This window comes from Octopus sinensis, linkage group LG3 (genome assembly GCF_006345805.1).
Source record: "Octopus sinensis linkage group LG3, ASM634580v1, whole genome shotgun sequence".
Lineage (NCBI taxonomy): Eukaryota > Metazoa > Mollusca > Cephalopoda > Octopoda > Octopodidae > Octopus > Octopus sinensis.
This window is the reverse complement of record NC_042999.1, coordinates 160,761,075-160,775,565: the sequence shown is the minus strand read 5'-3', so window position 1 is coordinate 160,775,565 and position 14,491 is coordinate 160,761,075. Positions and strand designations below refer to the sequence as shown.

At 37.4% G+C, this 14,491-nt stretch overlaps 1 protein-coding gene across 2 annotated transcripts in view; it reads left to right on the top strand.

Annotated features, from left to right (window-relative positions):
• The window catches only part of LOC115209875 (autophagy-related protein 2 homolog B), a 197,429-nt gene that overhangs the window by 24,132 nt on the left and 158,806 nt on the right, over positions 1–14,491 (top strand). For both annotated transcript variants that reach the window (XM_029778451.2, XM_036501567.1), the window contains exons 2-3: positions 10,268–10,436; positions 11,669–11,815. In XM_029778451.2, coding sequence (XP_029634311.1) covers positions 10,268–10,436; positions 11,669–11,815 — 316 coding nt within the window. The remainder of the gene's footprint in view (positions 1–10,267; positions 10,437–11,668; positions 11,816–14,491) is intronic.

Sequence of the window (14,491 nt, the reverse complement as noted above, 5' to 3'; positions counted from 1 at the left end):
AAGTTCTTAATATAAAAATTTGAAAATGTACAAAATATGATCTTTAACTTTGAATAAGTAAATTCATTGTAATACTCTTCATACCAAAATATATAAAAATAACATTTCACACTACATGCAAATTACCACCATCATCATCATCATCATTTAGCGTCTGCTTTCCATGCTAGCATGGGTTGGACGGTTCAACTGGGGTCTGTGAAGCCAGAAGGCTGCATCAGGCCCAGTCTGATCTGGCAGTGTTTCTACGGCTGGATGCCCTTCCTAACGCCAACCACTCTGTGAGTGTAGTGGGTGCTTTTTACGTGCCACCCACACAGGTGCCAGACGGAGCTGGCAAATGGCCACGGACGGATGGTGCTTTTTACGTGCCACCGGCACGGGGGCCAGGCAAGGCTGGCAACGGCCACAAACGGATGGTGCTTTTTACGTGCCACAAGAAACATATTTCACACTGCATGCAAATTACCATGATAATAAAAAAAAAAGCTGGGTTTATGATGAAGTCGAATCTATATAACAGCAAAAGTACAAAACTGAAATAGTTATAAGCAAAGATAATTTGCATTATGACACACCTATGTGAATCAAACAAATTATTACTAAATTATTTTTGATCAATTATTTGTAAATTTATAAGAATTATCATTAATAGAATTATCATTCGCAGGAGTGGCTGTGTGGTAAGTAGCTTGCTTACCAACCACATGATTCCGGGTTCAGTCCCACTGTGTGGCACCTTGGGCAAGTGTCTTCTACTATAGCCTCAGGCCGACCAAAGCCTTGTGAGTGGATTTGGTAGAAGGGAACTGAAAGAAGCCCGTCATATATATGTATATATATATATGTGTGTGTGTTTGTGTGTCTGTGTTTGTCCCCCCAACATCGCTTGACAACCGATGCTGGTGTGTTTACGTCCCCGTAACTTAGCGGTTCGACAAAAAAGACACCGATAGAATAAGGCTTACAGATAATAAGTCCTGGGGTTGATTTGCTCGACTAAAGGTAGTGCTCCAGCATGGCCGCAGTCAAATGACTGAAACAAGTAAAGGAGTAAAAGAGTAAAGAGTATTGCATAAAAATGACATTAGTATTTGTACACAATTATTTTGTTAAAATGAGTATATGATAATTTAACTTAATTAGTTTTTAATATAACTTAATTTCAATGAACTAAACACAAAGGAATCCACAAAATGTACAGCATATAGGGATTCCAATATTTTTGGACAACAATGGTAGTCCCATACCTTTTAAGGTTTATTATGACATTCTGTAACCCTTTTGAGCATATGCATTTTTCAATTCTAGTTTTGTACTTTTTAAAGCAACACTTGTAATATTTTATACATGTACCGTGTTTCTCCTAATGGTGTGGTAGCCTCTAATAAACTGACACCCAAAATGCTGACCAGATGAATTTGTGTGACGGTCACAATATTAAAAAATGTATAATAAAATTGATAATAATTGTCATATTTGTTTTATTATCACATGGAAAAATAAAATGGTTATAAGAATCTTGTCAAGTGATATGACTTTCCAATATTATAATGAAAATTACCATAAAAGCTGCAAATCCTACCCACAACCTCTCAAAAGTAAAAAAAATGGCAGTCATTCACCACTTAGATAATGTACCTCAATGGCAAGACCAGATTCGTATTATCCTAATAAATTCAGAAATGTGCTTATATAGAGATAGAAAGTTATATCTTACCTCCTCTGTCACATTTCCCGTCTTACCGTCAAATGCTTGTTGCTTTATATCAGACATGAAAGTTAATTTCATTTCAATTCAGTTTTTTTTCAGAACAATAGTTTTTCCAAGAACAACAGGTAGTTGTCAAGCAGTTTAGATGACAAGAAAGTTATATGCTGCTTGGAAAAGACGGCATTGTCAATGATGTCCCATTTGTTCTGGTTGCAAATGATGCTGGTGTAGTGGCTGGAGTCTGCACTAGCCAATGAGAGAAAAAGAGACATGAGCGAAACGGAAAGTGATTGAAAGTGCGTGCATGTCTCTGAATGACAACTGTATATTAACATTACTAGGCAGAGAGTTAGCACACCGGGCGAAATGCTTAGCAGTATTTCGTCTGTCGTTACGTTGTGAGTTCAAATTCCGCCGAGGTCGACTTTGCCTTTCATCCTTTCGGGGTCGATAAATTAAGTACCAGTTAAGCACTGGGGTCGATATAATCGACTTAATACCTATGTCTGTCCTTCTTTGTCCCCTCTATATTTAGCCCCTTGTGGGTAATAAAGAAATATGTATATTAACATTACTGTCCCACTGCCACTCCATATTTGTCCCCTTTCCTGATCACCACACCAACCTCAGTGGCCCCCTTTCACTTTCATAGGCAAGCAAGCCATATATTCTCAGGACATGCAGTAAGACTTGACTACAACATTCTGTTGTCGGTTACTATGTGCCTGACAGATTACATATGCACACACACACACACTCATACATGCGCACATGCTCTCCAGGCTTCTTACAGTTTCTGTTTTACTAAATCCACTTGCATGACTCTGGTTGGCCTGGGCCTGTAGTAGAAGACACTTGCCCAAGGTGCCATGCAGTGAGACTGAACTTGGAACCATGTGGCTAGGAAGGAAGCATCTTACCACACAGCCACCACTGTGCCTGTATAGGTGGTTTTTGTGGGGTTTTTTTCTGATATGGTTTTGTTAGAAGAGGAAAGGCTGCACCTATGATATTTGCAAGGCCTCCAAGACTATGACAAAGAAGGAAGAAACTATTACTGATTGCTGCAATAGCAAGCAGGGCATCGGTATATCAAGCTATACTCAGGTAGGAGGCTTGGTTATGATCTTTAGAACAGAGGAGACTTGGCCTAACACATTTGTAGATAACATTAAACCTGGGACAAATTAAAGGTACAGTTACTCTAACATGCCTCTGCATAGTTCTTGTCTACCTATTTTCACTCAGTAGTCTTGGGTCAAACCAAGGCTCTGGTAGAAGATATAGACTATACCATGCAGTTCAATTGAATTTTTTAACCATAGAACCATTCCTGTAACCATATTATTTGCAATATACTGGCGTTGCATCCAAGGGAAAATTTATTATATTCATAGGCGCAGGAGTGGCTGTGTGGTAAGTAGCTTGTCTACCAACCACATGGTTCCGGGTTCAGTCCCACTGCGTGGCACCTTGGGCAAGTGTCTTCTACTATAGCCTCGGGCCGACCAAAGCCTTGTGAGTGGATTTGGTAGACGGAAACTGAAACAAGCCCGTCGTATATATGTATATATATATATATCTATGCATGTGTGTGTTTGTGTGTCTGTGTTTGTCCCCTAGCATTGCTTGACAACCGATGCTGGTGTGTTTATGTCCCCTGTTACTTAGCGGTTCGGCAAAAGAGACCGATAGAATAAGTACTGGGCTTACAAAAGAATAAGTCCTGGGGTCAAGTTGCTCGATTAAAGGCGGTGCTCCAGCATGGCCGCAGTCAAATGACTGAAACAAGTAAAAGAGTAAAGAGTATAGGCACAGACATGGCTGTGTGGTGAAGAAGTTTGCTTCAGAACCATGGACATTGTTGGCTAACATAATATACCATAGCTACAGGTTGGCCAATACCCAGTGCATCAAATTGCTTGATAAAAACTGAAGAAGCCTTTTGTGTGTGTATATATTTGTGTGCGTGTATGTGTGCCTGTGTGCATGCGTGTGGGTGTGTGATTTTGTATTTCCTCTTCATTGTCACGTGTTCTCTATTCATCGGTCTTCTTAATGGTTCTGTTGTTTGCTTGCAATTCTCTGCATAATTATGTCTAAACTGCTTGTTGCTTGATAGACTGAGTACAACCAGTGTCTTCCAGGAAGAAAGAAAATGAGAAAGACAGAGAGAAAATTCAATCACCAGTCTAGACTGGTATTTTGTCAAGTGGGGGAACAAACACAAGCACAAAGCCAAACACATACACACACACAGAGGCTTCTTTCAGTTTTTAGTTACTAAATGCACTCACAAGACTTAGGTCTGCTTGAAGTTATAGTAGAAGATACTTGCCCAATTTGCCATGTGGTGGGACAGAACCTTAAACCACATGGCTGGGCAGAAAATTTCTTACCACACAGTCATGCCTGCATCCATGGCAAAGATTATTTGTTAAAGTTTAGTTTGTATTTTGCTGGGACTGAGAATACTGACATTTTGAGCAAGTCCTTTATTGGAGAGAAAAGTCTTTTCTTTCATCTCCATTGAAAGACTTTGATTGAAATATCGGTATTTATCTTTCCTTGGTAAACAGACTTACGAGGGCGTTCAATAAGTAATGCCCCTGACCCACTTCCCAAAGAAGTAGAGCAACGAAACTTGGCACAGTTATTAGTCTTTTTCTACATAGGAACCACCCAGAGTTACGCATTTCTCCCATCGTTCGATGCAGCTCGTTTTTGTAGAAGACCCCAGCTTGGTCCTCCAACCACGACGTGACTTCAGAAATCAAGGCTGCATCATCTGGTAAATGCTTTCCTTTCAAAAACAACTTCATGGCTGGGAAAAGGTGAAAATCAGAGGGTACAAGGTCAGGAGAGTAGGGGGGATAGGAGAGGAGTTCATAGCTGCATGCCTGTGCTTCTGATCTGGTGACACGCGAGTTGTGGACCGGAGCGTTGTCCTGCAGGAGGAGGATGCTTTTGCTGATCTTGCCCCGCCTCTTGATTTTGATAGCTTCTCTTAATTTCCTCAAAAGTGAAGCATAATAGGCTCCTGTAATTGTGGTACCCTTTGCCAGGAAATCTGTCATCACTACTCCATCCTGGTCCCAGGAGACTGTGAGCATGACCTTGCCAGCGGAGGGCTGCACTCTTGCCTTCTTTGGAGGAGGTGAGTCACGGTGCTTCCACTGCATTGACTGGGCTTTGGTCTCTGGATTATAGTGATGGACCCAGGTTTCATCCTGTGTAATCAGTCTTTTGATAAATTTTGATTCATCTTCTTGGCACATCTCCAAATTCATCCTTGAGCACTCGACGCGTTCTTGCTTCTGGAAAGGTGTGAGCAACCTGGGAATTCATCTGGCAGACACCTTTTGCATATGCAAATGGTCATGAATGATAGTTTCCACAGACCCGGTACTAATCTTGACCTCATGGGCTATTTGGCGAATAGTTATGCATCGATCTTCCAAAATGGCAGCCTCAACTTGACGGACAGATGCCTCATCAATGGCAGAAGGGGGGGGGGCGACCAGATCTGGGAGCTGTTTCCACAGAGTTCCGACCATGTTTGAATTCACGATGCCAGCGTTTTACAAGGTCATATGATGGGGCATCATCACCATAAGTTACTTTCATTTCATCAAAAGTCTCCTGTGGTGTGCGTCCTTTCAAATACGAAAACCGGATCACTGCTCGACACTCAACAGGCTCCATTTCACACTTGACTCAGTTCAAACACCTGTAAATCAGAAACCACAATTAGATCAGAGCTGTAATTTGCCACGTAATCTATAGAGATATAAATAATTGCACATGCAAAATTTCAGCTAGATCAAACAACTGCAAGTGGGTCAGGGGCATTACTTATTGAACGGCCCTCGTAACCAAATAAGCAAACTTTAATCAAAATAACAATATAAATTTGCATTTGTCGTTCAGTTTTTGATAGTTTATTGTTTTGTACTTTACGCTGAAGTATTTTTGAAAGTTCAGTTTCGTTATCTGAAGCACATAGTCACATAAACTAGAAGCTTCATTGCACACGGAAGCATATAAACTGCACGTATACAATGACTCACCAGGTCTCACATAGCTTTTATCCTCTACCTAGCTTTATCATTTACTAGCAGTATCGCCCAGCGTTGCTCGGGTTTGTAAGGGAAATAACTATATAAGCATTTTTAGAGAGTTATAGCAAAAAAATGATGGTAAATTTTTTTTTAAATCGTTGACTCATCGTAGACATTTTTAGAGAGTTACTTCCCTTATATAATAGCGAAAAAATGCATTAAAATGGAAAAAAATTATGGTAAATTTTTTTTTAAATCGTAGACTCATCGTAGACGCGCGCTAATACCCAGAAGGGCTCGATATGAATCACGACTATAAGATACCCGGTTTTGGTTAAACTGCACCGCAAAATGTGGGAGTAGTTAGGAATCTAAATCGTAGGAGACAGACACACAACTTCACTTTTATATATAAAGATTTACCAACTACTGATTGTAGAATTATATCAAAGCATTAATCCTTTAACATTTAGATTACTCTGTCAAGTGTAATCTTTATTTATTCACATTGTTTTGAATTAATCATGTATTGTATTGTAATTCTGAGATTTTGATGATGTGTTTATTTTTAGAATGACATTATAGGGTAGGTGTGAGAAACTGGATCTGGCCAATGTGAACATAGGGCAGGTAGAATATTTGGGTTGAATATAGCCTGTTTAAATATTAAAGGGTTATAGGGGGTCCTACCAGTTTATTGTTGTTGTTTATCTCAAGATCAAACCTGACTGAGCAGGTCTATGATCAAAGGGAGATTTGATTGCCATTTGTAGTGGTTCTTATGCTCATGTCTTACCAGGATTATGTTATCTGTAGTTTTCCTTCAATAGTAGTTTCACTATTAATCTCTATAATCTTTGTACTCAATTGTTAGCTGAAGTCTGTTTCCAATTCATTATAATTGATTGCACTATTATATGTACATATTATATATGTATGTGTGTGCTCATATATATGATATGCAAGTATATATAGTATGCAAGCATTTCCTTGAAATACTTGCATACTCCTTATCATAACAGTATATAGATAGGTACTGCCTTTAGAAATGTATATACAAATACAAGGAGGGTCTATCATCATCATCATCATCATCATCAACATTTAATGTTTGCTTTCCATGCTGGCATGGGTTGGATGATTTGACGAGCTGGCTAGGCAGAAGACTGCACTAGGCTTCAGTGTCTGTTTTGGTATTGTTTTTATGGCTGAATGCTCTTCTTAACACTTACCACCTTGCAAAGTGAACTGAGTGTTTTTCATGTGTCGCTAGCACAGACAAGGTCAGTTTTGGTATGGTGTTTACAGCTGGATGCCCTTCCAAATGCCAACCATTTTACAGTGTGGACTGGTTACTTTTTACATGGCACCAGCACTGGCAGGGTCACCAAGTAACTTGCTAGGCAAAGGTTAGAGTGTGACAAAGTGACAGAAACAGGTGTCTTGCTGTAGAGGAGATACATAGTTACCTGGTGAGAGAGAGAGAGAGAGATGGTGGCCAAGTGCCAGGGTATACTCACAACAAGCAGATCAGGATATAAAGGGATGGTAGAGTAGAGCAAGGGAGAGATGGATGGTAGCAAATTACCATGGTATACCCTCTAGGTATGGGGTCAAAATATAAATGCTAGGGAGTAGAGTGAATGCAAAGAGTGTGTCTGTGTGGGGGGATACAGTGACTGGTAAAACCTGGGTATATAGAGGGTTGTGGAGCAACAGGATAGCAATGATACAGTGAGCAGGGAAATGAGGACAGGGTTGTGGAGCATGAGATAAGCATAAGCAAAGTACACGAAAAGAGGAAATGTGAGGAAGAGAAGAGATGTAGTTTGGTTTGTTGGGGGTAGGGTGTGGGAAAAGTTTTATTCTTGTTACATGTGGGTGGAACCCATTGCGCTTCTAAAACTCAGTTTTGTTGACGTGGGTGGGTCTTCTCAAGAATCTCCTGTCACCAGACATCTCGGTATATTGTCGCTTTCTCAACGTAGCCCAACATCCTGAGGTTGGTCCTCACCACTTTATCCTATGTCTTCCCAGATCTCCTTCTTCCACAGGTGCCATCCACTTTCAGTGATTGGCACTTCTTTATACAGCCGTCTTTATTCATATGCATCACATGTGCAAACTAACGTAGTCTTAATTCCTTTTAAGCCTAACTTTTCTCGCAACACATTTGCACTTTGTCATACATGCACACTGATGTTGCCCATCCAATGGAGCAGGCTGCCTTCATTCCTGTCTAGTCTACATATGTCTTCTTCATTCAGAGCCCATGTTTCACTACCATGGATATAGCCATTCATACACAAGCATTATACATTTTATCTTTCACTCTGAGGGAGACTTTTTGTTGCCAACAGAGGTAATAACTCTCTGAGCTCTGTGAACTGTTTTTTTTTTGAAACATAATTTTATGAAGAACGGATTATGCTAGACAGTGTTATCTATTTGTGAATTTGCATGGGTTTAAAGTGTCTGAGTGATTTGTAAGTTTTATGTAGGCATTTAATGATTAGTCCAGAATTTTTATTTAGTAGTTTGGAAGAGACCACCAAATTATGCACCACCAAATCTCAAGTGATTTGGTGGTGTGTAATTGGCAAGGCCTATGATTATCAGAATAAGGTTTGGATAACGAGAATATTTTCTGCTTTATAGTATAGGGTTTATTATTTTCTTTCAGTGACCATATGTGTTGTGATAAAGGAATATTTCTTCTGCTGGTGTTATGAGAAATCTGTTTGTTTATAATAACTACTCTTAAATATGTTGGCTCTAAGATTGATGTATGTTAGGTTTGAAGAGTGAGAATAGATAGTTACTAAGTGGACTAATTCTTTGGTCAAGAACTTTCTGTCTAATGGGTATGTATTTACGTTGGTGAAGTTACAGTTGGTGAATATTCTGTGTAAAAAGTTTTTGTTTATTTGTACTAATACCTGTTGACCTATATCACCTGAGTCTCTTTGTACACAACATTTTGAATTTACATAGATATTCCTAACGATATTGACATACTTCTCAGGAATGTTATAGTATTATAGGATATTCCATAAGGCCTCTCAATGACGCTGTCTATGAAATTAAAAATCAGACTTTAATGTTCTTGGATATGGTTTTTTGAAAATGTAGTTTTGAAGTAAATATTCAGTAATATTTACTCCAGTCTTCACTCTACGAAGGTTGGCTGAAAAGTTCACAGGTCAACCAAGATACACTCATGGAATGTGACCAAATGAAATTTATTTTTCAACATACTCTCTTTTGTGGTCCACACACATCTTCCATTGGTGTTGCAGTGTTTGGATCTCATTGGTGAAGAAGCTTTTATCCTGTTGGTCAAAATAGTCAACAGTATATATGACATCATCACTGTCATACTGGTTCCCAGCCAAGTGTTTTTTACATGCTGGGCAACAGATTGGGCTAAATGAGAAGAATAGGGAGGGTGGTCAGCAGGTTCAAAGCCATAGTCATGCACAACAGCCATTGAAACCAAGGATTGTGTGCTGGGGCATTCTCCTGATGAAACAAGACACCTCTCATCAGTTTTCCTGAGTGTTTGACCTTAATAGTGTTTCATAACTGCCACAGGAAGTTGGAATAGCACTCTCCATTGATGGTGTGGCCCTTTTCAAGACAGTCAATAAACACAATACCTTTTGCTTCATAAAGGACAAGCCATCACCACCTTTGTAGGTGAAATGATCATGACCTTCTTTGAAGAGATGAGGAGGGGTGTTTCCACAGCATGGATTGTCTCTGGCTCAAAGTGGTGAAGCCAGCACTCATCTTGGCTTAGCTCTGCTTCAAGCAATGTCAAATTTTCTCATGATGTGATCAGCCTGGTGCACTTTTGAGCAGGTTTTAGAAGTGGTGGCACCCACCGAGCAGAAATGTTTGTCATGGCAAGTTCATTGTGAAGAATATTCTCAACTCTCTTATGTGATATACTAATAGCATTGGCTATCTGATTTTTAGTCAATTGCCCATCATCCATCTCATGTGGTGAACATAATGTTTTCTTCGGTGGTGACAGTTGTAGGACATCTAGACCTTGGGTCATCTTCAAGACTCTCTTTTCCCCTCCTAAATTCGGCTGCCCAATTTTGGACTGTTGATAGAGCTGGAATGTCATCCCCTAATGTGCAACCATGTTAGCATGAATGTCGTTGGGGGGCTAAACCCTTTTTCTGCAGGTACTTGATAACATCATGATGCCAAATTTGACAGTTTTCAAGAGAAGTCACGACTAGTTACTTTTGAAGCCTTCTTTGAACAGTCAGATATTAGTTTACCTGAACAGAAACAATGTAGTTATTAATAAGAAGGGTTGAAATCAATGCATGCAAAATTTCACAGCTCTAGCATCACTCCTTCATAGTCAGCCTATAAACTTTTCAGCCTACCCTTGTAGTTTTTGTTTTGTTTTGTGTATTTTCCTACTTATTTTTTTTTTTACTTTTATGTTATTTGGACTTTTATTTTGCAGTTTATCAACCAATGGCTGAAGACCTACTCAGTACCTGTGGAGTTAGTAAGCAGTGTTATTGATGAAATAACAGTTTCCATACCATGGTCAACATTGCTAGGGAGCAGTACCCTATTTGAAGTTCATGGATTGAAACTAGAACTCAGACCAAAATGCCGCTCAGAAAATGGTAATTTTGAATATATGTTTATGAAAATTTAATCTTCTATCCTGTTATAATTACAATTGCTCATGGGATAACTCATGAAGTGGGAGCTGTAAGGCCCATGGTTAATTTGAATGTAGAGTTTTATTATAAATATTGTCTACTACAGTAATAACCTTGAGCCTCAGGAAACAGCTTTATAACTTTTTTTCTATCAATTTGCCTGAGTACAGATTTCCCTACACTCCTAGTTCATGGTTTTGTGATCAGTTGTAAGATGAACTACTAGTTTTAAAGATATCTACATTTAGATATCTGCATGGTTTTGAAAAATAGTAGTAAAACAGCAACTATTTGAATATAAAAACAATATTTAACCCTTTAGTGTTTAAACCGGCCATATCCGGCCCAAATATTCTATGTTTTATATTCAAACTGGTGATATCTAGCCTCTCACACATAACCTACATTGACATTCTAAAAATAAACAATCACATCACTGAAACCTCAAAAGCTATAAGATAATGCAGGATTAATTAAAAACAATTTGAGTAAAAAAATATTTACATTTAACTGAGTAATTTGAACACTAAAGGGTTAACCACCTAACATTCAGATTACTCGGTCAAATGTAATGCTTATTTATTCACATTGTTTTGAATTGATCATGCATTATATTGTGGCTTCAACATTTCCATAATGTAATTGTTTATTTTCAAAATGACATTGTAATGTAAAAGGCAGAATCTGGCCATTTTGAACCATAAACAAAAAAATATTTGGGCTGGCTTAACCCTTTCATTACCAACCCGGCTGAAACCGGCTCTGGCTCTGTAATACAAATGTCTTGTTTTCATAAGTTTTGAATTAAAATCTTCCACCAAACCTTAGTCACAATTTATGTTCCTAACTCCAGCTTAATGATAATGAAGTTATTTTACTAAATTCCTTGTTATATTTAAAGTAATTGAAAGAAACACAGAGCATCCCAAAATAAATACAGTAATGAAAGGGTTAAACACTTGAGGGTTAAGAAAGTAAAGGGTATGAAAATAAATATAATTTGTGTTCAATGTTGATATGCTATGCTTTTCCCCTCTAATGTAGATATATATTCTCAGACTCTTTAGCTAAAAATTCAATACCTTCTTCAGTTTATTATTTTTTTAAAAAATTTCTATTTGTGTGTCACAGATAATTTCAGCAGTTCTAAATACTTTCTTGGTGTAAAGTCAAAGCTGTCTTTATTTTCATAGGGCCTTCATTTGAAGAAATGGTTTCAAGTATAACAAGTATGACATCTAGCTTGCAGATGGCTGAAGAGATGCTTCGAAATGAAAAAATTAGTGAAGAAAACACCAAATATAATGGTGCAAATACTTTTGCTGACACTATTGATTCTGGTGAGACGTTTTCCTATTCTACTATGACAAAGTTTTGAGAATTTTCCGCTTTTGGTTTTCAGTGTATCAATGTTCTTACTCTGAAATATTCTGTTACCCTCTTGATTAGTTGAACGTTCAATGATTTTTAGAGAAGTTGCTTACTCTTTATAATATTTATTATTTTTAAATATTATTCATTCATTCATTGAATGTGCATTTTTCCATGCTGGAAGAGGATGCATATGAAGCAGGATTTTGCAAGTAGATACTCTTCCTTTTGCTGACTGTTAGCTGTTTTTAAAAGCAGGAGTGGCTGTGTGGTAAGTAGCTTGTTTACCAGCCACATGGTTCCGGGTTCAGTCCCACTGCATGGCACCTTGGGCAAGTGTCTTCTACTATAGCCTCGGGCCGACCAAAGCCTGGTGAGTGGATTTGGTAGACGGAAACTGAAAGAAGCCCGTCGTATATATGTATATATATATATATATATGTGTGTGTGTGTGTTTGTGTGTCTGTGTTTGTCCCCCTAGCATTGCTTGACAACCAATGCGGGTGTGTTTATGTCCCCGTCACTTAGCGGTTTGGCAAAAGAGACCGATAGAATAAGTACTGGGCTTACAAAGAATAAGTGCCGGGGTCGAGTTGCTCGATTAAAGGCGGTGCTCCAGCATGGCCGCAGTCAAATGACTGAAACGAGTAAAAGAGTAAAAGAGTAAAGGATTTCTTATTCCACTGGTGTTTGAAGACTCAGAGCAAACAGTCATAATGTCAACAAGGAACATAAAGAATATCGCTATTTTATGAAACCATGGGATACCAGTACTCATGTATATATATATATGTATATTATTATTATTCAATCCAAGGAAAAAAAGATTTCCTTGAAAAGGATGGAAAACATCCAACTTTCATTGGTTCTTCAGTTAAATACCAAAATATAGTAGAGAAAAAATTAGAACTTAAAATGGTATAATTTTCAATATATGAATATTAAAGGAAATAGAGAAATACAATTGACATATTATAAATTTATTAACATTATAATATCATATAATTATACTATAAAAAGATATAATATAATATAACAAATTATTAAAACAAACATATATCCTACAATTTGTTTCAATTCATATCCACTAGTGAATTTATAAAAAATTCACATTTATATATATGAATCTCATCAGGGTAATATTTGTTTAAAAACTTTAGATTAAAATATCTTTAGATTAATATTAGTAAAGAGGCATAAGGACATTTTATGACCATTCATGCGAGGACTGCTAAATCATAAAATAGATTGATTTAAAATATACTTATGTTTATAAGTGTTAGCATTAATAATTTTAAAATATAAAATAGGCGCAGGAGTGGTTGTGTGGTAAGTAGCTTGCTAACCAGCCTCATGGTTCCAGGTTCAGTCCCACTGTGTGGCATCTTGGGCAAGTGTCTTCTGCTATAGCCCCAAGCCGACCAATGCCTTGTGAATGGATTTGGTAGATGGAAACTGAAAGAAGCTTGTCGTATAAATGTGTATATATATATGTATGTGTGTGTTTGTGTGTCTGTGTTTGTCCCCCTAGCATTGCTTGACAACCAATGCGGGTGTGTTTATGTCCCCGTCACTTAGCGGTTTGGCAAAAGAGACCGATAGAATAAGTACTGGGCTTCCAAAGAATAAGTCCTGGGGTCGATTTGCTCGACTAAAGGCGTTGCTCCAGCATGGCCGCAGTCAAATGACTGAAACAAGTAAAAGAGAGTAAAAGAGAGAGTATAATAAATATAATAAAAGCAAAACCAAAATTCAAATAGATAAAATAAATTAATTTGACCAAACAATTACATAAAATGACCAAACAATGGTCATAAAATGTCCTTATGCCTCTTTAATAATATTAATCTAAAGATATTTTAATCTAAAATAATTGCTATTCATTCTTATTATATAAAGTCTATATGATGAAATTTATATCATATGTTAAGAATTTATGATGGAGTAGGAAATATATTTTTCCAAAAATTTCTATATACTATTATGAAAAAATGAATAAGGATATATTTTATTCACATTCGGAATTCATTAAAAAAAAAACTTCTAATCAACGATTCATTAATGTTAAATGTATAAAGTTATGATTATTATAAACTATACTATCTCTTACATAAAAATGGTAATTATATATATATTTAAAATTCTTCACATCTCTGTCTGTTCCCAATGCATTCTCAAATGGCTCAACCAAATCAAATCAAATTTTACATGGTAATGCTATCAGACCCCTTGAGTGTCAACATATAATTTTATTAGATTAAAACAATGCAGCATTGGCACTGGTTCCTTATCACGTGTCAAAACTCAAAGAATAAAAGTGAAGAAATAACATCTGTATTGTAATGTGATATATTGCTTCACTTTTATACTTTTACTTTTAATTCTAATCACGATGACGATGACATTACATTTTGTATATGACTGCAGCTGTCTGTGAGTGTATGTGTGTGAGTGTATGAGTGTCTTTCTGCATTAGGTACATTATTAAACACACTATATGTTTCACCGCTTTGAGACTGTGACCTGTTCACTGACAAAATTCTGTGTTGCATATATATATAAACACATTTAATTTTATTATTGGAGCCGCAATGGCCCAGTGGTTAGGGCAGCGGACTCGCGGTCGCAGGATTGTGGTTTCGATT